The following is a 24,737-nucleotide window of genomic DNA, read 5'->3' as shown; positions in this document are numbered from 1 at the left end:
AAGTGATACATTACCTCAATTTCTTAACATTGAAACAGTGCAGAAGCCTGTGCAATGAAAAGATCTCATTAGTTGCTGGTCAGTCTCCTGCTGCTTTTCTGCCTTCCACATTTCCTGCCTTCCAGCCATTCTGTTAGTTTGACTCTCAGCATGGATCTGGAATATCTGCCCTTCTTTTCCTCCCTTGACCTGCTGCTGCTCTAGGCCAGCCACCAATATCCCATGTCTGGATCATCGTTCACTTCTAACCGATCTCTAGTGCACATGCCACCAGCAGCTGGAGTAATAAACAAATCCAGACTGTCGATTTGCTGCTTAAGAGCTTCCTGTTCATTGTCACAGAAGATAGACTCTTCGTGTCTCAGTTTGCGAGGCCCACTTCATCCTGCACTTCAGGTCTGCTCCTGCCTTGCAGCTCCTTACAGCGTTTTAGCCATGGCTTCATTTGCCTGGAAAGCCCTCGCTTGTGTCTTCTATGTGGCTGGCTGCTTTACATCCTTTTGGTCTCAGGCCAGGCATCTTCTCAACTTGATCTCTGGTTCCAGTTGTCCTCCTGCTACCCAGATATTTCCAGTAAATGCTGAGTTAGGGACACGGCAGTGGAGGAGGTTGAGGTAGTGGATGTGGAGAGTGTAGCACGGTGTCTACCACGTAGCCAGGGCTCAGTGTGAGCTAGCCGACACGGCCGTCACTTGTGAAGCACTAATGCCAAAGAAGCTGAAGTTGAGTGGTTCTTTGAAGAGCTATAGGACCTTCTAGAACTAACACCAAAAAAAAAAGTCCCTTTCATCATAAGGGACTGGAATGCAAATACCTGGAGTAACAGGCAATTTGGCCTTGGAGTACAAAATGAAGCAGAGCAAAGGTAACAGTTTTACCAAGAAAATGCACTGGTCAAAGCAAACACCATCTTCCAACAGCACAAGAGAGGACTCTACATATGGCCATCACCAGGTGGTCAATACTGAAATCAGATTGATTACATTCTTCGCAGCTGAAGATGGAGAAGTTCTATACAGTCAGCAAAAACAAAACCGGGAGCTGACTGTGGCTCAAATCATGAACTCCTTATTGCAAACTTCAGACTTAAATTGAAGACAGTAGAGAAAACCCCTAGGCCATTCAGGTATGAACTATGGACAGAGGTTCGTAATATTGTGTAGAGGAGGAGATGATCAAAACCGTTCCCAAGAAAAATGCAAGAGGGCAAAATGATTGTCTGAGGTGTCCTTATAGATAGGTGAGAAAAGAAGTGGAAGGCAAAGAAGAGGATAGATGTACCCATCTGAATGCAGAGTTCCAGAGAATAGCAAGGAGAAATAAGAAAGCCTTCCTAAGTGAACAATGCAAAGAAATAGAGGAAAATAATAGAATGGCAAAGACTAGAGATCTCTTCAAGAAAATTAGGGATACTAGGGGAACATTTCATGCCAAGATGGGCACAGTAAAGGACAGAAATGGTATGGACCTAACAGAAGCAGAAGATATTAAGAAGAGGTGGCATGAATACACAGAAGAACTATTCAAAAAAGATCTTCATGACTCAAATAACTATGATGGTGTGATCACTCACTTAAAGCCAGACATCCTGGAATGCGAAGTCAAGTGGGCCTTAGGAGGCATCAGTAAGAACAAAGCTAGTGGAGGTGATGGAATTCCAGCTGAGCTATTTCAAACCCTAAAAGACGATGCTGTTCAAGTGCTGCAGTCAATATGCCAGCTTTTGTTCGGTCTTATTACTGTTTGGTGAGTGAGAAGTTCAATATTACAGCTTGGATGTTGTTGGTGGATTTCAGAGACAAACTTAGTACTAGTGGCTTTTAGTAACTACAACTTAGAAGAGTGTAAAACTGCCAGCTTCTGACATGTCCCAGTGATCTTGTCCCCTCCCAATCTGAATTGGGCTGATGCACAGGGCCTGTGGAATCCAGCGGGAGGGGCAGTGTGCCTTCTGAGGCCGGGACAGGACGGCCTCAGCCTTGGCCTCCTGGCTTGTGTGTCACACAGCACGAGGACACTCCGGCAGTCGTGTGGAGCCTCTGTAGGGGGACTGACTGGCTCACGCAGTGCCTGCCGTGGATGTGAGCCCCGGGAGCGTGGACGGTCCTTAGCTGATGGAACCCTGGCCAGCATCTGGTGACTGCACACCAGAGCCCTGAGGCCAGGCAGCTCCAAGCTCCCCACCCACTGAGGGCAGGGTGAGAAAGAACATGGTGGTGGTTTGAAGCCGCTACGTTTTGTGGGACTGTGGTTTGCAGCAGCAGGGTGACTGGTCCAGAGTGATCTGCGATGAGCCTCACAGCTCACGTTCACGTTGCAGGCCAGAGCGCAGGTGCAGGGCGTCTGGATGCACGGTCCAGCTGAAAAGTGGATCCCACTGCCAGGCAGGAGGCAGCGGGTGTTTGTGCTAGAGAAGGCCGCCAGGCTTGCTGACGTACATCCCCGTGGGAAACGGCTCTACCCTCTGCTCAGGAGCCCGTCACCTGTGACACCTGTCAGTTTACACTTGTAACCTGGAGTCTCACTTTGCACTTTGAGAGGGGGCCTGATTTAAGGGGCTCGGTTTTCTTGCCCTTCTTATTTAAGTGTGAAGCTTCTAGTTTCTATGTCTGGACAGAGACGCTTAGATGTTGTGGAGTCTGTCATTTGCCAGCTACTCTTAGGGTCTGAATCTGTGCTCGTAGGTTTCCCTGGTGGCTCAGCTGGTAAAGAATCTGCCTGTGATGCAGGAGACCCCAGTTCAATCCCTGGGTCGGGAAGATCCCCTGGAGAAAGGGATAGGCTACCCGCTCCAGTATTCTTCAGCTTCCGTTGTGGCTCAGCTGGTAAAGAATCTGTCTGGAATGTGGGAGACCTGGATTCGTTCCCTGGGTTGGGAAGATGCCCTGGAGAAGGGAAAGGCTATCCACTCCAGTATTTTGGCCTGGAGAATTCCATGGACTGTACAGTCCGTAGGGTTGCAAAGAAAAGAGTCAGACACGACTGAGCGACTTTTCCCATTCTGTGCCTCATGCTGGAGCTGCATCCTGTGCTTCACATCCTGTGTTTCTTTTTGGGTGGAGAACTCTGTCACATTTGCACCAATACGTTTCCTGCCTAGGACATGGCCCCTTGGGGTCTCTTCAGTGTTAGCGGTCTCCCGTCTCTACCCAGACTAGCAGGTGGTGGTTTCAGGTTTGGATCAGTCTTCCCTTTCCTTTGCTGTGTCCTGGAGACCTGTTTGGGGACAGCAGCCCTCCTCCCAGTTGTGAGTGCCCCCTCATTCCCAGCATCACGGAAACAAGGTCTCTCCTGCAGGCGTGTAATGAACTGTCATTTTGTCAGCAGAACAGAAAGTTGCGATTGTACAGAAGTTTCAATTAATTGCATGGGAGGAGCGTTTCTCTCCTCTGTTGGTTCAGTTTATTCTTTTCCTTCAAAGCAACTTGTTTTGCTGCACAGCTTACTTAGTTTTGCCTCTCACCAATATCAGTAAGTTGTCCAGCAAAGTCTTTCTTAATAATCTGTCAGCTCCTTAGATGTAATTTTTCAAGCCCCTTTTCCAGCGTTCATAGCTGATGGTGCCTCAGGCAGAGAAAGAAACATAGCACGCCTCTGTCCGCCACACGTGCCATGTGTGACTGGTCTCTAGGTGAGAGCAACGGCAGAAGCGTGCGGGCCTGCAGGCCTGCCTCTGGACCTGAGAGCCCCTCTCCCCTGGGTGAGTGGGCGGCACGAAGGAAGGGCCTTCTTTCCAATTGAAGAGACTAAATAAAACTGTTGTAAAGATGGGGACATACTTGTGATTTTTGAAAAGTACCGCTGGTTAGTTTGCAGTGAGCTCTCCATTTAAAGCAGAGAATATTGAAAGGGTCAGTTGAGGTCGTTTTGTACTGCACTGACCCTGGAAGGGCTCCTGGAGCCTGTGAGCTTAATTTAACCTGAGACCAACCCCTGTGCCTGCTTTATAAGTGAATTCCTCCAGATTAAATTTTTGGAAAAGAGCTTTCACAGATGACTTCAGACCACACTTCCAAGTGGTCATTAAATGTTTCAGATGCTTTTATTTTCATTATATGCTTCTCCACATTCGTATTTTAAATTATTGTCCTTCAGGATAGCTAGAGCTTAGGGCTTCTCTTTTTTTTGATAGTCTTCAGTCTGGAATCTTGGCTTGTGAGTCCTTGCTGCTACTTCTGTCACTTCAGTCGTGTCCGACTCTGTGCGACCCCATAGATGGCAGCCCACCAGGCTCCCCCGTCCCTGGGATTCTCCAGGCAAGAACACTGGAGTGGGTTGCCATTTCCTTCTCCAATGCATGCAAGTGAAAAGTGAAAGTGGAGTCACTCAGTTGTGTCTGACTCGTAGTGACCCCATGGACTGCAGCCTACCAGGATCCTCCATCCATGGGATTTTCCAGGCAAGAGTACTGGAGTGGGGTGCCATTGCCTTCTCCGTGTGGGTCCTTACCAGTTTTCAAACACAAGTACTAAATACTCATGGGCATGTAGGGAAACAGGCACATGTAAAAACTAGGAAGCTTCTTAAGGGGTTTACGTAATAACAGTGGAAGGAAGAAAAGAAATGAACATGTACTAAATAAGTGATCGGTTAACTAGAAAAATCCCAGTAGGTGGACTGGACAATGATGGGCAACCCTGCAGGTGCAGAATGGGGTCCTGCCACCCAGCCTGTGGCAGGAGCACTATGGGTCCCCCAGGAGCAGGCAGGAGGCTGGCTGATGGGGACTGGGGTCGGAGGGCTGAGGATCTGCAGGGGGCTGCCTGCAGGGTCCCTTTGGAGCTTTGTTCTGACTTGAGCCTGTCATGTCCCTGGGCAGGGTCCAGTTAGGAGGCCCTGAGGGGTTGATGCTGAGAGAGCAGCTGGAGGAGGACCCAACAGTTTCTGAGTTGGATTTGCAGGAGAGTCACCAGGCCCCTTGCTGGGTAGGCTGTAAAATGAGAGAAAGGTCAGGGGTGACTGAAAGGCTTTCTGCCAGAGCTATGGGACGGGGCAGCTCCTTGTGCTGGGCTTGCTCTCCTGCTGGGCCCTCTGAGGGTCAGGTCCTTCTGTTGATCTCTGGTTTTGGGATTCTGAGGAGGGAGTGGAGTATAAATGGCAGGAGGCCTGCGGGAGAGTTGGAGGAGGTGGAGGGGAAGCCTGGAGAAGGAGGGAGGTCAGGGCAGAGGACAGCACAGACAAATTTACCTGCTCCTCCTGCCTGGGCCTTAGAGCTGGCTCAGGTGCAGATTGGTCAGAAAGAGGGTGAGTGTACATCACTGGTGCTAGCTACAATATTTTGCACAGATTCTTTTCAACCACCCCTGAGGTTCAGTCAGTCATTTAGTGCAGTTTCACTGTTCCAGAGCTACTGGTTTCTCAGTTGGAGGCAGATAATTAACCAGGAGTCTTCTTGCTTAAGGCCAGCTTATGAAGTTCTTGACTAGTAAGAGAGTTTTCAGGGAGACCACATGCCTGGAGTATTTTTACTCCAAGTTGTCCATTGTCTCAAGTGGCCTGGCCACGTGCATCCCTGAAGAAGTGGGTCTGCTCTAGGGGTTTCTACACCTCTTCCTCCGCCCCTCCCCCTTAGTAATTTTGGCAGCTGTCAACATTTATCCTACACTCAGGACACTTTCAGGAGTAAAGTCTCACGTGGATGTATGATGTTGATGTCGTGTCGTGTCCTGGCCTGGCGGTCCCAGGCACTTGCACAGACACGTGTGCAACAGGAGGCAGCAAGAGTGGCCATGCACGCGGCCGTGGAGGCCTTGGTTTGTCCTTTCCTTGCCGGTGGTCCGCCTTCTTTCCCGTCTGCCTGTGTCACTCCTCCATTCTCCAGGTTGTTTGCATCAAAACCTTGATCAAACCCAGAGTCTCCTACCTAATTCTTAAGAACCTCAGGCGTATTTTTCTTGTTAAAACCTTCCAACTGCCTCCTTCTGTGAAGTTTACATTTCCCACTGCAGACAACGGTAAATTTTGACTGGAAGATATTGGCTTATTTGTTTTTCTAATCAGCGTGATAAAGAGTCCAGTTTTTATGTGGAGGATGAGGGGACACGGGAGGGAAAACGAGGAGGAGAGACCTGGAGATGAAAAGGCTGCATCTGAAGTGACCTGGAGGATTTGCGTTAGTAACTGGTTGGGAGGGGATCTGGTGGTGTAGAGGGTGGGCAGTGACTCTGGTCTGTTTGAATGTTGAATAAGCCATGTTTCAGAAGAAATGGGATCATCGTTCAGTATCATTCCCCATGCTATTTTCCCTTTCTGGCGTTAATGGTCTCTGCCTTTTTGGTGAAGTGGAAAGAGTGGGAATTAAGAATTCTGACCTAGTTCCTTCTGTAGTAGTGATAACATGAAGACTTCCCACAGGTGCTTAAATTTACGCTACACACCATCTTCGCCATGTGGTGATTCGGGTAAACTTCGGACTGTTGTGTCATAGTGTATTAAACTTCTAACAACAGAGATAAAATAGTCAAATTTCTGTTCGGAAATCTTACTTTGGGGATTTTACATAAACCTTTGAATTTTTAAAAAAATTTAATTGAAGGATAATTGCTTTACAATGTTATGTTGGTTTCTGCCACACAGTAGACAACATTTGGATTTTTAAGTTTAGAAATAATTGCTTTTCCCCCATCCTTATTTCCAGAAATTTATTCATCACTAGAACCACTTTTGAAGATCTCAAGGGCAGATTTCTAGAATACTTCAGCCTCACTTCTATCTTTTTGAATCTGCTTTTAATACTCATTTCTGAAAATTTTGTTCCAAGTCCCTTTTTGCTTAGTAGTAAGATAGTTGGGCTTTTAGTTACTCCATGGGTGTATAGCCATGGTCATTACAACATAAGCACTTGTATGTTTCTATTTAACATGACTTTCAACACTTGTTATCAACCCAGGGAACCTCCTTGAAAAATGATTCAATCGGTGCTCTTTGCAGGCAGCCAGAAACTAGCATTGATTGAGGTTGTCTCAAGCTGTTGTATCTTCCTTAATTTCTTACCCCAAAATAAAACAGTTGTGTAAGTGTCCTGTAATAGAAGGAACTTGATCAGTATTAATGTTCTACATAACTTGTTTTTTTAAAAACAATTTCTTTCTTTATGGCTGCACTGGATCTTCGTTGCCATGTGTGGGCTTATTCTAGGTATGGGGAGCAGCAGCTGCTCTCTGTTTGGCTACATGGGCTTCTCATTGCACGGCTGCTCTGGTTGTGAAGCATGGGCTTAGTACTTACTGTTCATGGGCTTAGTTGTTCTGTGGGATCTTTCCGGACCAGGGATCGAACCCTTGTCTCCTGCACTGGCCAGCAGATTCTTTACCACTGAGTCACCAGGAAAGCCTCATGACTGTTTTGTGAGAGAATTTTGTTGAGGAGTCTTTCTTCAGCCCAGCAGAGCCACACCACCATGCTTCTCGGGTGTCCCTTCGCGGAAGCTCCTGCGGGGCCTGGCGCTGGCTCTGCCTTGAGTGCTTCCAGGTGGCCAGCTGGGCGCTCAGTGTGTAGATGCAAAACCCTGACAGGGTCAGTGGGCCCAGGGTCTCAGAATGCTGTCTGTTTATTTTTTTAAATTTATTTTTAATTGAAGTATAGTGAATTATCTAGTTCAGTTCAGTCGCTCAGTTTGGTCCGACTCTTGCGACCCCAGGAATCGCAGCACGCCAGGCCTCCCTGTCCATCACCAACTCCTGGAGTTCACTCAGACTCAATCCATCGAGTCCGTGATGCCATCCAGCCATCTCATCCTCTGTCGTCCCCTTTTCCTCCTGCCCCCAATCCCTCCCAGCATCAGAGTCTTTTCCAATGAGTCAACTCTTCGCATGAGGTGGCCAAAGCATTGGAGTTCAGCTTCAGCATCATTCCTTCCAAAGAAATCCCAGGGCTGATCTCCTTCAGAATGGACTGGTTGGATCTCCTTGCAGTCCAAGGGACCCTCAAGAGTCGTCTTCAACACCACAGTTCAAAAGCATCAATTCTTTGGCGCTCAGCTTTCTTCACAGTCCATCTCTCTCATCCATACATGACCACTGGAAAAACCATTGCCTTGACTAGACGGACCTTTGTTGGCAAAGTGATGTCTCTGCTTTTGAATATGCTATCTAGGTTGGTCATAACTTTCCTTCCAAGGAGTAAGCGTCTTTTAATTCCATGGCTGCAGTCATCATCTGCAGTGATTTTTGGAGCCCCCCAAAATAAAGTCAGCCACTGTTTCCCCATCTATTTCCCATGAAGTGATGGGACCAGATGCCATGATCTTTGTTTTCTTAATGTTGAGCTTTAAGCCAACTTTTTCACTCTCCTCTTTCACTTTCATAAGAGGCTTTTTAGTTCCTCTTCACTTTTCTGCCATAAGGGTGGTGTCATCTGCATATCTGAGGTTATTGATATTTCTCTTGGCAATCTTGATTCCAGCTTGTGTTTCTTCCAGTCCAGCATTTCTCCTGATGTACTCTGCATATAAATTAAATAAGCAGGGTGACAATATGCAGCCTTAACGTACTCCTTTTCCTATTTGGAACTAGTCTCTTGTTCCATGTCCAGTTCTAACTTGCTTTCTGACCTGCATATAGGTTTCTCAAGAGGCAGGTCAGGTGGTCTGGTATTCCCATCTCTTTCAGAATTTTCCACAGTTTATTGTGATCCACACAGTCAAAGGCTTTGGCATAGTCAATAAAGCAGAAATAGATGTTTTTCTGGAACTCTCTTGCTTTTTCGATGATCAGATCAGATCAGTCGCTCAGTCGTGTCGGACTCGTTGCGACCCCATGAATTGCAGCACGCCAGGCCTCCCTGTCCATCACCAACTCTCGGACTTCACTGAGACTCACGTCCATCGAGTCAGTGATGCCATCCAGCCATCTCATCCTCTGTCATCCCCTTCTCCTCCTGCCCCCAATCCTTCCCAGCATCAGGGTCTTTTCCAATGAGTCAACTCTTCGCATGAGGTGGCCAAAGTATGATAGTGTTGTGTTAATGACTGCTCTGTAGCCAAGTGACTCACTTAAACATACATATGCATTCTTTTTCATATTCTTTTCCACTATGGTTTATCATAGTGGAACACTAAATGTAGCTCCTTGCGCTGTGGCATAGGACATTGTTATTTATTTGAAATAGATATCTGTCATTTAACACACACGCCTTCCTGATACCAGACCCACGTCCTCATCAGGGAGCTAAGAACCAGAAGAGGGGTTGTTTCTCCCCAGCCTGGTGAAGGGCCCTGCCCCACCAGGGACTGGGCTGGGTCAGCATCTGGGGACACCTTTAGAGAGCATGAGGACAGGTTCAATTCAGTCGATCAGTTGTGTCTGACTCTTTGCAACCCCATGGACTGCCAGGCTTCCCTGTCCATCACCAACTCCTGGAGCTTACTCAAACTCATGTCTGTCGTGTCTGTGATGTCATTCAACCATCTCATCCTCTGTCGTCCCCTTTTCCTCCTGCCCCCAACCCCTCCCAGCATCAGGGTCTTTTCCAATGAGTCAGTTCTTCGCATCAGGAGGCCAAAGTATTGGAGTTTCTGCTTCAGCATCAGTTCTTTCAATGAATATTCAGGACTGGTTTCCTTTGGGATGGACTGGTTGGATCTCCCTTGCAGTCCAATAGACTCTCAGAGTCTTCTCCAACACCACAGTTCAAAAGCATCAATTCTTCGGCGCTCAGCTTTCTTTATAGTCCAACTCTCACATTCATACATGACCACTGGATAAACCATAGCTTTGACTAGACAGACCTTTGTCGGCAAAGTAATGTCTCTGCTTTTTAATATGCTGTCTAGGTTGGTCATAGCTTTTCTTCGAAGGAGCAAGCGTCTTCTAATTTCATGGGTGCGGTCACCATCTGCAGTGATTTTGGAGCCCAAGAAAATAAAGTCAGTGTCACTGTTTCCATTGTTTCCCCATCTGTTTGCCATGAAGTGATGGGACTGGATGCCATGGTCTTTGATTTTTGAATGTTGAGTTTTAAGCCAACTTTGTGACTCTCCTCTTTCACTTTCATCAACAGGCTCTTCAGTTCTTCTGTTTTCTGCCATAAGTGTGGTGTCATCTGCGTATCTGAAGTTATTGATATTTCTCCTGGCAGTCTTGATTCCAGCTTGTGCTTCATCCAGCTCAGCATTTTGCCTGATACACTCTGATATAAATTAAATAAGCAGGATGACAATATACAGCCTTAATGTACCCCTTTCCGAATTTGGAACCAGTCTCTTGTTCCATGTCCAATTCTAACTGTTACTTCTTTACCTGCATACAGATTTCTCAGGAGGCAGGTCAGGTCTGGTATTCCCATTTCTTGAAGAATTTTCCAGATGGGTTAGAGCATTCTTTTTCTTTTCCCAGTGAGTTCATAACTGTTCTCTCAGTTATAACCACACCCTGGTCATTGCTAGTTTGTCCTATCTTCTCAGATTTCTCCTCGTAGTTTGATGGCAGGCATTTCTGGAAGTTCATCCTTCAGCCTGGTTGCTCCAGGCTCCTATCTTTGGTCTTCTCTCTTCACTTCCTGGCCCTTCCTCTGCTGAGCAAGCTCATTCTTAATCACTGCCGTCTCTCCCGGGAATGGGGACCGCTTGCCCCCTCCCAGTTGTGATGCTCCCCGAGAGGGTGTCTCAGCCTGTTGGCAGCCTCAGCATGAGCTGCGCAGCCAGGCACAGAGCGCGTCTTTACGCACAGGGGCCTTTTCCCTCGTGACACCCCTGTCATGTGACCATGGAGGCTGAGCTGACCGGCGGATGAGAGGGCCCCGCACATCCGAGTCGTGTGTCCAGGGTTCTGTGCTGCTGTCCCCCGGGAGACCAGGGCGTGATGACACATGAACAGCCAGGATATTTCCCGCTTTGTTGTCTGTCCCCGCCCTGCCCCCACTTAGTTTTTCACCAGTTAGAGATCCATTGTCTTGTTGGGGGGCTGGGCACAGTATTAAAAGTTCCCTGAGATGTCCTGTTCTCTGCCTTCCACTTACAGCTGCAACATCTCATGAACTTTGCTTCTGCAGCTCCCCTTTCAGCCTCTGCCCTGACTCACTGTCGTCCTTGGTGTCCTCCCTGGGCTGGGCCTGGGACTGTCTCACCCTGGGCCTGTGTTGCCCTGGCCTGCACACCACGCCCAGATTAACTTCCAGTCTTGATTGTTGCTTCTCTCCCTGATTTCACTGCTGCTGCTAAGTCGCTTCAGTTGTGTCCGACTCTGTGCGACCCCATAGATGGCAGCCCACCAGGCTCCTCTTTCCTGGTTACACCTAAATTATTTCTGGCCAGTCCAGTGGTGAGCAAGGAGTGGGGCTGCTTAACCCCAGGGGTCTAGGGCTTCTGGCTGAATGAAGTAGCTTTGACATAAGTTGTCTGACCACATCTCCAGTTTTATTTTTGAAATTCATTCACATGTTTAAGTTAAAAATAGTATACCTTTCCAAATGACCACAAGCTACAATTATGAAAACAAAACCATCAGAGGAAACCCAGCTCTCTAGGAAGCTGTGCCGTGAGCCACGTGCCATGGGTTCCGAGGGCACAGTCTCGGCGTGAAGTCCAGATTCAGACCCTAGTCTGAGGCTGAGCACCAGCCTCCTGGCTGGGCTGCTGAGACTCTCCCATCTCTTCAGTCCTCAGCAGTTACTTCTGTATTCTGGGGCTTGCCTGTGGGAGAAGATGTGTGTAACTTCAGATCCCTTTTTTAATATCTGGAGCCAGTTTTGGTAATTTATACCTTTTCAGACAAGCATATTCATGTAGGTTTATACATTTATTGCTTTGATCAGTATTTTTCAGCCTGAGGGGAGCTGTGTGGTTTCCTTTCTAGAAAGTTGCTCCCTACGTCATGACTGGTGATGGCTGTCGTGTCTGCAGCGCAGAGCTGCCAATACGGTGTGAACTGTCTCGAGCAGCCTTTGGGATGAAGGTAATTTATACCAGGTTAGAAGCATCAGCTGCCACAGTGCCAGGGGTGCTTTCTGAGGCCTGGGCCTGCTCGCCAGGCAGCCTGTCTCAGAGAGCAGCTGGGATGGCCCTCAGAGGGCCTGCTTTGCACCTCCTTTGTGTGAGCACAGTCCTGGGCGTGCATGGAAACCCCCACCTTTGACTGTGATCCCACTGCCTTGCAGCTGGTCCCTGTGCAGGTGAGAAAGATCTGTGCCTTTTACATCAAGTGAGACCCAGGTAGCTGTTTCCTCAGGCCTTTCCCTCCTTGGGGAAACTTAGTGGGGTCTTTGTGCCTGGAGTGTGCACGTCCGTCATCTCTCTTCTTCCTTGGAGTTGAGGGAAGGAAAATTGTTCTCTCTTTACCTTGTTTCACAAAAGATACAGAAGATTCGGGATCTCGGGATTGGGTCCATTACCAGGAGGCCCTGCAGTGAGCTTTGAGAGCAGAGCAGTTGCTGAGCCGTGCTGGCGTGGAGGAGTTAGTGATGTTCCTGGGCTGCCTCTCCAGGATGTACTCCCTGTTTGGGGAAAAGTTTCCACAACACAGGCTCAAGGCCCCTACCCCCCGACTCCTCCCTGGCTCACCCTGGGGTCCTTTTCTCAGCAGCTACTGCCAGGTCCCAGGGCTGAACAGGCTCATCCCTAATGAGCTGTGACGCCAGCTGCAAGGAGGGTGAGCGTGACGCTCAGGAGCCCTGCTTGGTCCCTTCTCGGTGATTTGCTGGTTGCTCCCCCCACCCCCGTCCCAGAGCATCTTGGCAGAGTTCAGATTTCTGTGCTCACAGCTCAGTGCCCACAGTGAAAAGGGAATACAAAAGGGGGTGTGGAGTGAGGAGGAGCGGCGGGGGCGGGGCTTTTGAAGAGTGTTTAAAGACCCTGGTTGCCTTAGCCTGGGCTCTGGGCTGAGGTGGAAGTAGTGAAGCTGTGAATAATCTGGGTTGGAGGTAGTTTTATTGGCTCATGCATCAGTTCAGTTGAGTCGCTCAGTGCAGTCTGACTCTTTGCGACCCCATGGATTGCAGCATGCCAGGCTTCTCTGTCCATTACCAACTCCTGGAACTTGCTCACACTCATGTCCATCAAGTCGGTGATGGCATCCAACCAGCTCATCCTCTGAGGTCCCCTTCTCCTCCTGCCTTCAGTCTTTCAGCATCAGGGTCTTCTCCAATGAGTTAGTTCTTTGTATCACGTGGCCAAAGTATTGGAGTTTCAGCATCAATCCTTCCAGTGTATATTTAGGACTGATTTCATTTAGGATGGGCTGGTTGGATGGATCCCTTTGCAATTCAAGGGACTCTCAAGAGTCTTCTCCGAGAAGGCAATGGCAACCCACTCCAGTACTCTTGCCTGGTAAATCCCATGGACGGAGGAGCCTGGTAGGTTGCAGTCTGTGGGATCACAGAGTCAGAAATGACTGAGCGACTTCACTTTCACTTTTCACTTTCATGCATTGGAGAAGGAAATGGCAGTCCACTCCAGTGTTCTTGCCTGGAGAATCCCAGGGATGGAGGAGCCTGGTAGGCTGCCGTCTATGGGGTCGCAGAGTCAGACACGACTGAAGCGACTTAGCAGCAGCAGCAAGAATCTTCTCCAACACCACAGTTCAAAAACATCATGCATACAGGCCATGTATTAAAAGAAAGTTTGAGTTTCTGTTGTTCAGAAATCTGATTTTTGAAAAGACCACTTTCTGTTTCTTCAATCTGTTTTTTTCTACACACCGTCACTTGGGAATGAATTGACTGCAGGGCTCACACGTTACGGAGCGTTCACTGTGCATCAGGCTGGTCTGGCATTTATAAGTATCCCCTCATTTAAATCACCGTAGCTTCTGCCTGGGGATACTTGTAATGTGGCAAGTTCTCTCCCCGAGCCCCTGAATTGTGGTCAAAGATACATAAACTCTACTTCGCTAACTGTTACAGGTACACGGTCTGTAGTGTGAGGTGTAAGGACACAGTCCAGTGGTGTTCCGTTGACGTGCACAGCCTAGGAATGTTGAGTGTCAGGGTGCAGTCCAGCACTGCTTATGTGTAAGTGCACCGTCCACTGGTGTTAAGTGTCAGGGCACAGTCTGGTTGTGTTAAGTGTATTCATGTTGCTATGAATCTGTTCCAGAACGTCTTGATCTTGCAAATCTCTAACTCTGTATCCATTGAAGTGAAAAAATTTTAACTGATAAGCGAGACCTCTTTTTGTTCAGCGGGATTAAAATTGCTGTCCTGCTTCTGCTCTGCTGTCTCTCTGTGACACTGGGCGCAGGGCTGTGAGAGCGGAGGCTGTGCAGGGAGCCCTGGCCGCCTGTGGCCGCTGCGGGGAGGACACTTAGGTCCAGCCTCTGACGGAGCAGTGACTCTGCGGGCTGGGTCCTGCAGGGCCCCGGGGAAAGTGCCTCTCCCGAGTCACCGAGTCTGATTTGGTCTGTTTTCTAGGTGCTTCTGAATTTGAGGCACAATATAATAGAGATACGTCTACAAAGGAATGTTGTGTTTCATGCGTTTCCGTATCCTGTGGGTGACGTGTGAGGCAGGGTGGCACTTGTATTCATAAGCGTCACAAGTTCCTCTCGGAGCTCACATGGCAGATATTTCTGGCCCACCCAGTTCTCCTGGAAGAGCGGGCTCAGCATCCCTGGCGTCTGCGCAGAGAGTAGGTGCCCTTGTGTCAGGTTTGCGCACCCCGGCCACACTTGCCCTTGGGCTGGCACGGTGTTCTCACACTGAGGCCCTGGCGTTCAAGGTGTCCAGGGCCCCTTCCTGCTCGCGTTGTTGGCTTCAGTTGTTTGTTTCTGTCAGTTAGTGTGCTTAGTAATGCTTGTGCCACGTGATGTTCCCGGGGTGTTTACAAACTTAGGAACTTTTGAACATAGAACAATAAACAGAAGGATTAAAATATCGAGCCATAGGCCTTCCCTGTATTTCTAGTAGAAGCGGACCTCCTTGTGCACACTGCCTGCTCCTCAGTGTGGAGGTCAGAAGCTGGTGCCCTTGGTGCTTTTGGACCCACTTACAAGACCCTGAGTCTGGTTATGAGCCGACCACGCCACCAGCAGAGTGGATCCCGGGGAGTCGGCTTGCACAGCAGGTGGATGTGGGCCTGTGTCCTGGGAGTGGTGACTGTTCACTGTGGGAGCTTGAGAAGGAAAGGAATAGGGGCCCCCAAATCCCAGCTGTCACCTCTGTCCCTGTAGCTCCTCAGTGAACCCTCGTTTAGTGTATGTGTGCCATCTCTGCCTGAATCCCACGTGCCTGTCCCCTGTCCCCTGTCCCCTGGGATTCGCCCCTGACCCCCGCATGGGCAGCACCTCACTGCTATTAGGTCCGACAGGCTGTGTGCGCACAGAACGTTCCAAGTGGCATGATTCTGGAGAGCTGTTGCAGTTGGCTTACTTGTTGAAACTTCAGTAAATGAATGCTTTTTGATCAATTATACATCTGCTCCATTACACTCCTGCATTAAAATAGAAAGCAATACAGCCTGTTTACATAAGTTAAGCTCTTTTGTGACTGTGCTGGCACTGACTTATACACCTGATCTTAGCCAAAAGTCTGAGAAGCGATGGCACTGATTTATAAAAAGAGGTGTCTGCCTGTACAGATGAAAGAAATGGAGCTTGGTAAGAGCAATAGGGGAGTAAACGCCTAGAAAATCAAAGAGCTGCATCAAGCCAGAAAGGACAGTGCCGTGATGGGCTGTGGTGGTGTGGGGGGAGGGCCACTGGCGGGGTGTTGGGGATCTGCCTCTGAGTCTGAGCTCTCGCCCCTGTCTCCCCCTCCTTAGGAGTTAGAAGCAGCTCTCCACAGAGATGACGTGGAGTTCATCAGCGACCTGATCGCCCGCCTGCTCCAGGGCTGCTATCAGCGAAGGGACATCACGTGAGTAACCCCAGTCCTCTCCTGGCAGTGGAAGGAATTAACTAGTCCTAGTGATGTTTCGTATCTCCTGGAGCAAACCTGAGCAGATCATCGGCCGAGATGTACAGTGTATTCACACGTGGCTCTGGGCCCTGCCTTTCGCTGCTTCTGCAGCTGCGTTTTCATTGTATTGTCTTTTTCCCACTCTCACAAATCTAGAGCCCTTCCCCTTAGGTTCCCAGCTGCCACAGTCACATGGAGTGTTTTCCTCTCAGTGTAGGCCTTACTTTCTCATCTTTGTTTCCAGTATTGGTAAATCGATGCCGAACAAAATTAGATTCTTACTGTCGTTCTGCCCCTTGGGTCTGTGTCTCTTGTTCCTGTGAACAGTAGCATCATTCTGAGATGGAGCTTCTGGGCCTCTCACACCGTAGCCGCCAAGTACACCCGCTCCCTTACACGTGAGACAGGTAGAAACGTGGAGCTGAATTTCATCCCTGTCAGCAAGTACAGGCTCTTCCTGCTCAGGCCTTGGCCCTTGTTTCCAGGGACTCGGTAGCCATTCTCTTTATCCTGTTCCCACATGGCACTGAACTGTGGGACACTTCTGGGAAGCAGAGACTGGATGAGGTTCCCAGTCCTGGTCCCCCAGTCCAAACAGAAGTTTGGGGTGTTGTGGTTTGTAGTTTTTGGACAGTGAACGAAAGGCGGTGTGTGGAATATTTCTGTTGTAGTAAGCTCACTCCTAGGGGCCGGTCAGGACTGGGAGTCGACATGTGGGTACAGCGTGAGTGAGGGTGGTGAGCTGCTCCTGCACCCATCGTGGTCCTCAGCCGCCCTGACACGGTGGGGGTGCTCTCCTGGGTTCTCTGGAGTGCTGTCCGTCCCCAGGGGCGTCCAGGCTGTCATGCTGGACAAAGAGCAGGAGGAAACATATGCCTTATCACTCAGACACAATGAGGAAGGGTTTGCTTTTTGAGCTGTGGCTTGGGGAGTTTGTGTGGTTTTTTAAGCACTGTTGTAGTCATAATGTGTATATAATTTCACTTTTTCTTATCTTACATTTAGTTATCATAACTAATGTTTCTCTAAATAGGATTGTCAGATACCCCAGTTTAGTAGATGAACATTTGTGCCTTAACTCTTTAACTGTTATAAACATATTTCACATAGCCTTGGACATAAAAGCTTGTACACCTAGTGAATCATGCTCTTATTTTAAATTTCTGTAAGTATTGTCACTGAGTCAAAAGAAAGGCCCGTTTAAGATTAAAGAAATACAGTACCTCCCTGGCGGTCCAGTGGTTGAGACTCCATACTTCCACTGCAGTGAGCATAGGCTCAGTCCCTGGTCAGGGAGCTAAGATCCACATGCTGCATGGCCCCCCAAAAAAGATTCAAAACAATGCATTTCCAGGCTGCTCATTCCAGAGGTTGTTTTATTTCACCTATGACTCATCAGGGTCCAAGGGGTCCCTTTGCCTCACCTCACTCTGGCCAGGGTGCTGTAGGACAGACGCCCTCAGAACCCTCAGTCCTGGTTCCCACCACAGAGTGTGTGCTCTGGCCACAGCAAGTGCTCTAAAGTCTGCAGAGCACGCAGGTGTTTGAGAAAAGGGCCAGGGAATTGAGTCTTCACGTGGGTGCTTCCCAAGGGAGCCCAATAAGTGGGTGAACGCAGGAAGGACAGACCCGCTCATGAAGTGCAGGTGGGAGGGTTGCTCCTGGGGCTTGAAGCCCTGGAGCAGCGCCTAGGGGGTTGCAGAAAGTCCCATGTGGTTCAAAAATGTGATTGGTTTGAGCTGCAGAATCTTGGCTCTATTAAATTTTGATTCATTGCCACCATATAAAATGAGACTTCACGATTAAACCCCTTTCTGTTGGAAATCATCTAAGACACCTCTCAGCTGGAGGGAAGACAGGGCCCAGCCCCACCTGGGGGCTCTTATCGCCTTGGCTGGTGTCATTGTGCACGTGTGGGGCTTGCGTAGCCCACCACCACCTTCTTTCCCAACTCGTCTCTGAACGCTCAGCCACTCAAGGAATCCAGTGGCCACAGCACAGCAGGAGTGGGAGCCCAGTAGGCCTTGTAGGCTGGGTGACAAGTTTGGAGGTGTGGTCCCCAGGGTAGGGAGCACCGGAGACCAGGAAGGAGTGAGTGAATGGATGAGGCCTGAGGGGCGAGGCGAACACAGCACAAAGGCCTGTGAGGGTGTGAAGGTGATGACCCAGTGCCTACAGCCTGGCAAGATGTCCAGCTCACCTTTCCTAGATGATCGTGCACATTTGAAATCTGTACTGGAATTTCCTCTTTCATACTTAGGCCTTGTCTTCACAGGTGTGTTGGCGATGATCAAGCACAAGAAATACTTGTTTACGTTTGCAGAGCTGCCTCCTCATGGGTTCTGTCTCTTGCAGCTGTGTGCTGGCGCCCAGCCTCTTAACATTAGCTTCTTCCTCATGACAGCACTGTATCAGTTACTCCTAAACAATTTCTTTTGAAATCAGATGTTAATTTATTTTAAAAAACAAACAAACAAATGAGCCTGGTCAAATGTCCTGAAATTTCAGGTGGTGGTGTAACCGAGAGCAGAGAGTTTTCCCTTTTTGCCAGCACTGCTTCGGTGACTTTTCTGCTGTTGAAGGAAGCTGCGAGTCTCTGAAGGACAGAAGGAGCGGGGAGCCTTCAGCCCCTCGTGCCCTCAGCGCTCATCATCACCCTGTCCTGCGCGGTGGTGTGGCGCGGCATTGGTCCTGCTGGTCTCTGCTGGTCCAGGGAGGCAAGTGTTGGTTCTAGCCTTCGTCAGAGCATACCTGTGATATGTCACAGCATTTCAGAAAACATAAAGTGTTTGTGTTAGAAAAAAATAGATGAGTATACTGAAACAAAAACATTTCTGAATGGTGAAGTTAAGTGTGAGATCTGGTTGACCAAGTTGAATTAACTAGTCTGGAGTGAGGCTTCACCCTTCTAAAAACTTGTTGATGATGATCTGTAGTAATACACAGAAAAGGCATGTTCCTTACTCTGCAGTGTAGTGAATTTATGCAAACTGAATACACTTGTGTGCAGTGATCACTCAGACAAGGAAGCATCGCAGTGAATTTTACTTTTTCCACTGAAAGGAACTGCCCGAAGTGATCGTTACTCTGTCTCTCCAGTGGTATCCACGTGCATTTAGAGTGAATTTGTGCTCAGTATTCTCAGAGGCTTTCTTTTCATCCCACCCTAAATAAAGAGGATTTTGTACAAATGAATGCTTTTCTTTCCTGCTTCTAAGACGTAGCTATTACGTGGAGCTAAGAAAGGGCTTCCCTCGTAACTCAGTTGGTAAAGAATCTGCCTGCAATGCAGGAGATCCAGGTTTGATTCCTGGGTCGGGAAGATCCCCCAGAGAAGGAAACGGCAACCTACTCCAATATTGTTGCCTGGAGATTCCCACTGATGGAGGAGCCTGGCAAGCTACAGTCCATGGGGTTGCTAGAGTCGGGTACAACTTAGTAACTATAGAGAGAGAAGACAGTTCCATCATCTCTTTCTGTATTACTTGCCTCACCTGTAAAATGGGAATGATAAGCATACCCATTACTAAATTTATTTGTTAATAATAATATTGACTTAGATTAAATTAAATTATTTATGACATCCTTAGAGCAGTCTGGAGCTTTTAGTAGTGGGGAGAGCAATGCTTCATGGCTGATACTGGATGTGGGTGTTTTTTAATTTACTCATTTATTTAAGTAGCTAGCTAGGTAGTTAACTCGCAAGCTGTGCCGTGTCTCTGTTGTGGCATATGGGATCTACTTCCCTAACCAGGGATTGAACCCAGGTCCCCTGCATTGGGAGCGCAAATCTTAGCCATTGGATCACCAGGGAAGTCCCTGTGGCTGTTTTTTTAGAGTTTTATGGACACTGGAATTTGAATTCTATATTATTTTCATATGTCATGAAATAATATTCTTTTGATTTCATTTTTCTCCCAACTTTTAAAAAAGAATGATTTTTACATTCTTAGCTTACAGTCTAAAGATAGACACTCAGGCCAGATTTGGTCCATGGGTCATAGTTTGCCTGTCCGTTTTTAGAAAAATAGGTTCTTGTTTCTAATTCCATGAACTCGGTCAGCATGCTGTTCAAGATAATACGACATTTCCATCTCCCCAGAAAGTGCCCCCTTTGCACTAAATCTAACCCCCACCCTCCCAGAGAAACCTGCTGTGTCCTATACAGTGGTCTGGTCCCTGTGGATGAGGTTGTTTGGCCTTACTGCAGAGCTGCTTCTGGTTGGGATCACTCTGCGTGTCCGCGTCTTTCGGGAAGCCCAGAGTGCGTGGCGCTCGCTGATGCTGCCGTCCACGTCAGTGCTTTGTTCCTTGAGGGAGGAGTCTCAGTTGTATCCGGTGCAAAAATGACTCAAGTGTTCTGTCTACTAACTGGTGGACTTGTGTGCTGCCTCCAGTGGGGCTGTAAGGAATGAAGCAGCTGGAAGCATCTGCACAAGTTTTTGTGAACGACTCTTCATTTTCTTGGGAATTGCTGGGTCCCATAGGAGAGTGTGTTTGATGTTAAGAAACTGCCAGACTTGTTTTCTTGACCACTGTGGTTGCTCCATATCTTTGCCAACATTTATTATTTTTAATTTTACCCAGGTTTTCATTTTACTGATTCTGTTGCGTGTAATGTGGTAACTCATTGTGGTTTCAGTTTGCATTCCCCTGATGACGAGGTAAATAACAGGCTATGACTGTTTTTTCCTGATGTGTAGCTTACCTGTTTGTTTGACACTGTCTTTTAAAGAACGATAAGTTTTAATTTTGTTGAAGTCTAATCTATCAGTTTTTTCTGGGGTGTTATTAATATTTCCAAATCAGGACATACCTTTAATGTCAATAGATTTTCTTTGAGGTTTTCTCTTAGTTTTATAGTTTCAACTTTTTGCAGTTATTATGATGCATTTTGAGTTAGTATTTGTCTATGGTGTGAAGCAGAAGGTCAGGGTCCACATTTTTTACTTATGAGTTTCATGTATGTTCAGTCTATTCAAGTATCAGATTGTCTTGAAATTGAGAGTGTTCTCCACCTTTTTTATATTTTAGTTTTGCTTTTTAAGTGTTTTGACTATTCTGGGTTCTTAGCATACAAATTTAAAAATCAAGTTGTCAGCCCTGCCACCCCCCAAAAAAGGCCTGCTACAGAAAATGGACACCGACCGATGTTGAATTCCCCAGTCCTTGACCATGATACGTATCTCACCATTTGTTTATCTGCTTTAATTTCAGGAATATTGTATGGTTTCAGTGTAAAGATATTACGCATCTTTCCATTTGTGCTTGAGCTTTTATATTTTCCAGCTACTTGTTGCCAGTATATGTAAAATACAGTTGATCTTTTTATGTTGACCTTATTACTGATGCTTCCTGAACCCGCTTCTTGGTTCATTGGTCTTGAAGATAACTGAGGAGTTTCTGTTGTCTGCTTCTGCTTCAGCCTCTGTCCCAAGAGCTTCCTTCTCTTGTCTTGACACTGTGCTGGCCACAACTCTGGTGTTGTTCCTGATCTTGGGGGAAGTATACAGCCTTTCACCATGAAGTGTGATGAAGTGCTGTCCCTTTTGTCTCTTGCTGAATTCAATTTGCTGCTGTTTTGAGGACGATGATGAAGAATATTGGCCTGTACTTTTATTTGCTTAGAAATCTTTGTCAGGTTTGGCAGATGGGTTGAGAAGCATTTCCCTTCTCTGGTTTCTGAAAAAGTCTGTGTAATTTCTTTTGAACAGTTCACCACTGAAAGCCTTTGGGTTTGTAGTTTTCTTTGTGCAAGGTTTTATGTGAGTATTATTGATTCAGTTTCTTTAATAGATTAAGGCTATTTGGGTGTTTTATTTCTTAAAAAAGTTTTTTTTAATTTTAATTTTTGGCCACACCAGCCAGCATGTGGGGTCTTAGTTCCCTGATCAGGGATCACACCTGCGGCCCCTGCAGTGGAAGGTAGAATCTTAACCACTGGACCACCACCTTTTTTAAAAAAAAATTTATTTAAGTATAGTATTGCACTAATTTCAGCTGTACAACAGAGTGATTCAATCATACATATATATCCTTTTTCATATTCTTTTCCATTTTTTCTGTGGTTTATCACAGGATATTGAATATAGTTCCCTGTGCTGTACAACAGGCCTTGTTGTTTATCCATTCTGTATATACCAGTTTGCATCTGCTAATCCCAGACTCCCAATCCATCACTCCCCCCACACCCCCTTTCTTTGGCAACCACATACCTGTTTTCTGTGTCTGTGAGTTTGTTTCATAGGTAAGTCTGTGTCATATTTAGATTTCACATATAAGTGATATCGTATGGTGTCTGTCTCTTCACTCAGTGTGGTCATCTCTAGGTCCATCTGTGTTGCTGCAAGTGGCGTTATTTCATTCTTTTTATGCTTGAGTAACATTCCACTGTTTATATGTACCACATCTTTATCCAGTCATCTGTTGATGAAAATCTATGTTGCTTCCATGTCTTAGCTATTATGAATAGTGCTGCTGTGAACATAAGGGGTGCATGTATCTTTTTGAATTATAGTTTTGTGTGGATATATACCAGGAATGGGACTGCTGGATCATACGCTAGCACCATTCTCTGTTTTTTGAGAAACCTCCAAACTGTTCTGCATAGTGGCTGTACGCATTTACATCGCCACCAACAGTGTAGGAGGGTTCCTCTATTTTCTGGATGGTCTGTTTCTTAAGCCATGACTTTGGTAAGTCATTTTGGCATTTTTCAAGGAATTTGTCTGTTTCAGTTTTTAAATTTATTTCTGTAGTGCTATTCATAACATTCTGTTATCCTCTTAATATCTGTAGGATCTGCAGTGGTGTTTCCATTTTCATTCCCGATGTTGTGTCTGTTCTGTCTCTCTTTCCCTCTAGAAGTTGATTCTTTGTACAGGTTTATCAACTTTTAAAATGTTTACTAAGGAACCAACTTTTAACCTTACCTGCTGTTCGTTTTCTTTTTAAAATCTTTTTTGTTTTATTGATTTATCTTTATTATTTCTTCTGTTTACTTTGGCCTACCCTTCTTTTTCTTCTTAAGTTATAGTACTGGTTATGAGCCTTTTTTCTTTTCAATATAGGCATTTCAAAGCTATAAATTTACTACTAAGTAGTGTTTGACTGTTAATTCACTTACATTTAGTATAATTATTGGTATGGTTGGTTTTCCACTTGTGTCTCTGGGGTTTTTCAATGCCTACCTCATGGGCGGGTGTTCAGAATATTTCACGGATTGTATAGTCATCACTACTGTTGAATTCCAGAACGTTTTATCAGCCTCATGAGACACCTCACACCCATGAGCTGTCGCTCCTCACTCCCTGCAGTCACCAGTCCCACTAACTAATGGGCTTTCTGTGCACGTTGTTCATTTACTATTCTAGGTGCTTCTGTAGGTGGAATACATACATGTAGGTATTAGGCTCGTTTTATTTAGCATGTTTTCAAACACATTGTATCATGAATCAAGGACTCATTCATTTTATGGTCAGAAAATACTCTGTTGTATGTTTTATTTCTCTGTTAGCTCATGGACATGGTGCTGTTTCAGTTTTTGACCATTATGAAGCGTGCTGCTGTATGAACATCAGTGTACTTGTTTTTGTGTGGATGTAAGTTTCATTTCTCTTGCCTATGTACCCAAGAGTGGAATGGTTGGGTCATATGGTAATTCCGTTTAAGTTTTGAGCAACTCGCCAAATATTTGCAAAGCAACTGCATCGTTTCATATTCCCACTAAGTGTACAAGCATTCCCCTTTCTCGGAGTTAATAAGCAGTTAGCACTTGTTCTTACCTGTCTCTCTAATTTTAGCCTTCCTGGTGGGTGTGGCATGGTACCTTATTGGGTTTTGATTTGCATTCCCTGAATGACTAATAAGTGTCTCTTCACCTGTTTCCTTCTTATTTTTTTTTTCCTTCCTTTGTCCTTCAATGGTTTCTTTTTTAAGTATTTCACTTTATTTCTTATAGACTTTGTGGGTGCATGTATGTATCTGTGTGTGTGTGTGTGTGTGTGTGTGTGTGTGTGTGTGTGTATGTGTACGTATGTGTATGTATGTGTGAGAGAGAGTGATTCTGGGGTAGCAGGGTGCATCTTTAATTATCAGAAGCTGTTTAGAATTCTTACTGTACCATTTCTCACCTTCAACTTGACACTCCAGACTTCCAATTCATACAAATAATATTTAATTAAGGTCCCATCTGGTTTCCACTAAAGACAGTTCTTTATCTTTTTAAAGACAAAGATTTCCAAGTAGCTTTTCAAACATTTCTAGATGACTTTTAATACTCTTCTTTTTTACCTAACATAAGCATTCATATACACAAAATCTGTTATATATGTATTTCCCTGTTAAAATGTTTTATATCTTAGTCATATTTTCCTTGAGTTTGAAATTGTCATGATTTACTTGTCATGATTTCTTAATTGATTTCAAGACATGGCAGGTACCATATAGTCCTACAAAAGAGGCATTGGTTTAGTGGTTTTGGGCTGAATTGTTTTATGATCTTTATGAATAAGTACTTTTCAAATGTTCTTGTGGGGCCTTTTAGCAATTACCAAAAGTTAGTCTCTCTATTTGTGGATGTGAGAGTTGGACCATAAAGAAAGCTGAACACTGAAGAATTGATGCTTTTGAACTGTAGTGTAGGACAGCAAAGAGATCTAGCCAGTCCATCCTAAAGGAAATGAGCCCTGAATATTCATTGGAAGGACTGATGCTGAAATTGAAACTCCAATACTTTGGCCACCTGATGCGAAGAACTGACTCATTTTAAAAGACCCTGATGACGGGTAAGATTGCAGGCAGGAAGAGAAGGGGATGACAGAGGATGAGATGGTTGGATGGCATCACCGACTCAATGGAGATGAGTTTGAGTAAACTCTAGGAGTTGGTGATGGACAGGGAAGCCTAGC

At 46.5% G+C, this 24,737-nt stretch overlaps 1 protein-coding gene across 1 annotated transcript in view; it reads left to right on the top strand.

Moving 5' to 3' along the window:
• The window catches only part of LOC113892267 (cat eye syndrome critical region protein 2), a 116,987-nt gene that overhangs the window by 59,045 nt on the left and 33,205 nt on the right, over positions 1-24,737 (top strand). Inside the window, exon 2 of the mRNA XM_027540897.1 lies at positions 15,692-15,786. Within this exon, the coding sequence (XP_027396698.1) occupies positions 15,692-15,786 (95 nt within the window). The remainder of the gene's footprint in view (positions 1-15,691; positions 15,787-24,737) is intronic.

Source organism: Bos indicus x Bos taurus, chromosome 5, assembly GCF_003369695.1.
Source record: "Bos indicus x Bos taurus breed Angus x Brahman F1 hybrid chromosome 5, Bos_hybrid_MaternalHap_v2.0, whole genome shotgun sequence".
Taxonomy (NCBI): Eukaryota; Metazoa; Chordata; class Mammalia; order Artiodactyla; family Bovidae; genus Bos; species Bos indicus x Bos taurus.
The sequence above is the reverse complement of the archived record's forward strand: the minus strand, read 5'-3'. Positions and strand labels throughout refer to the sequence as shown.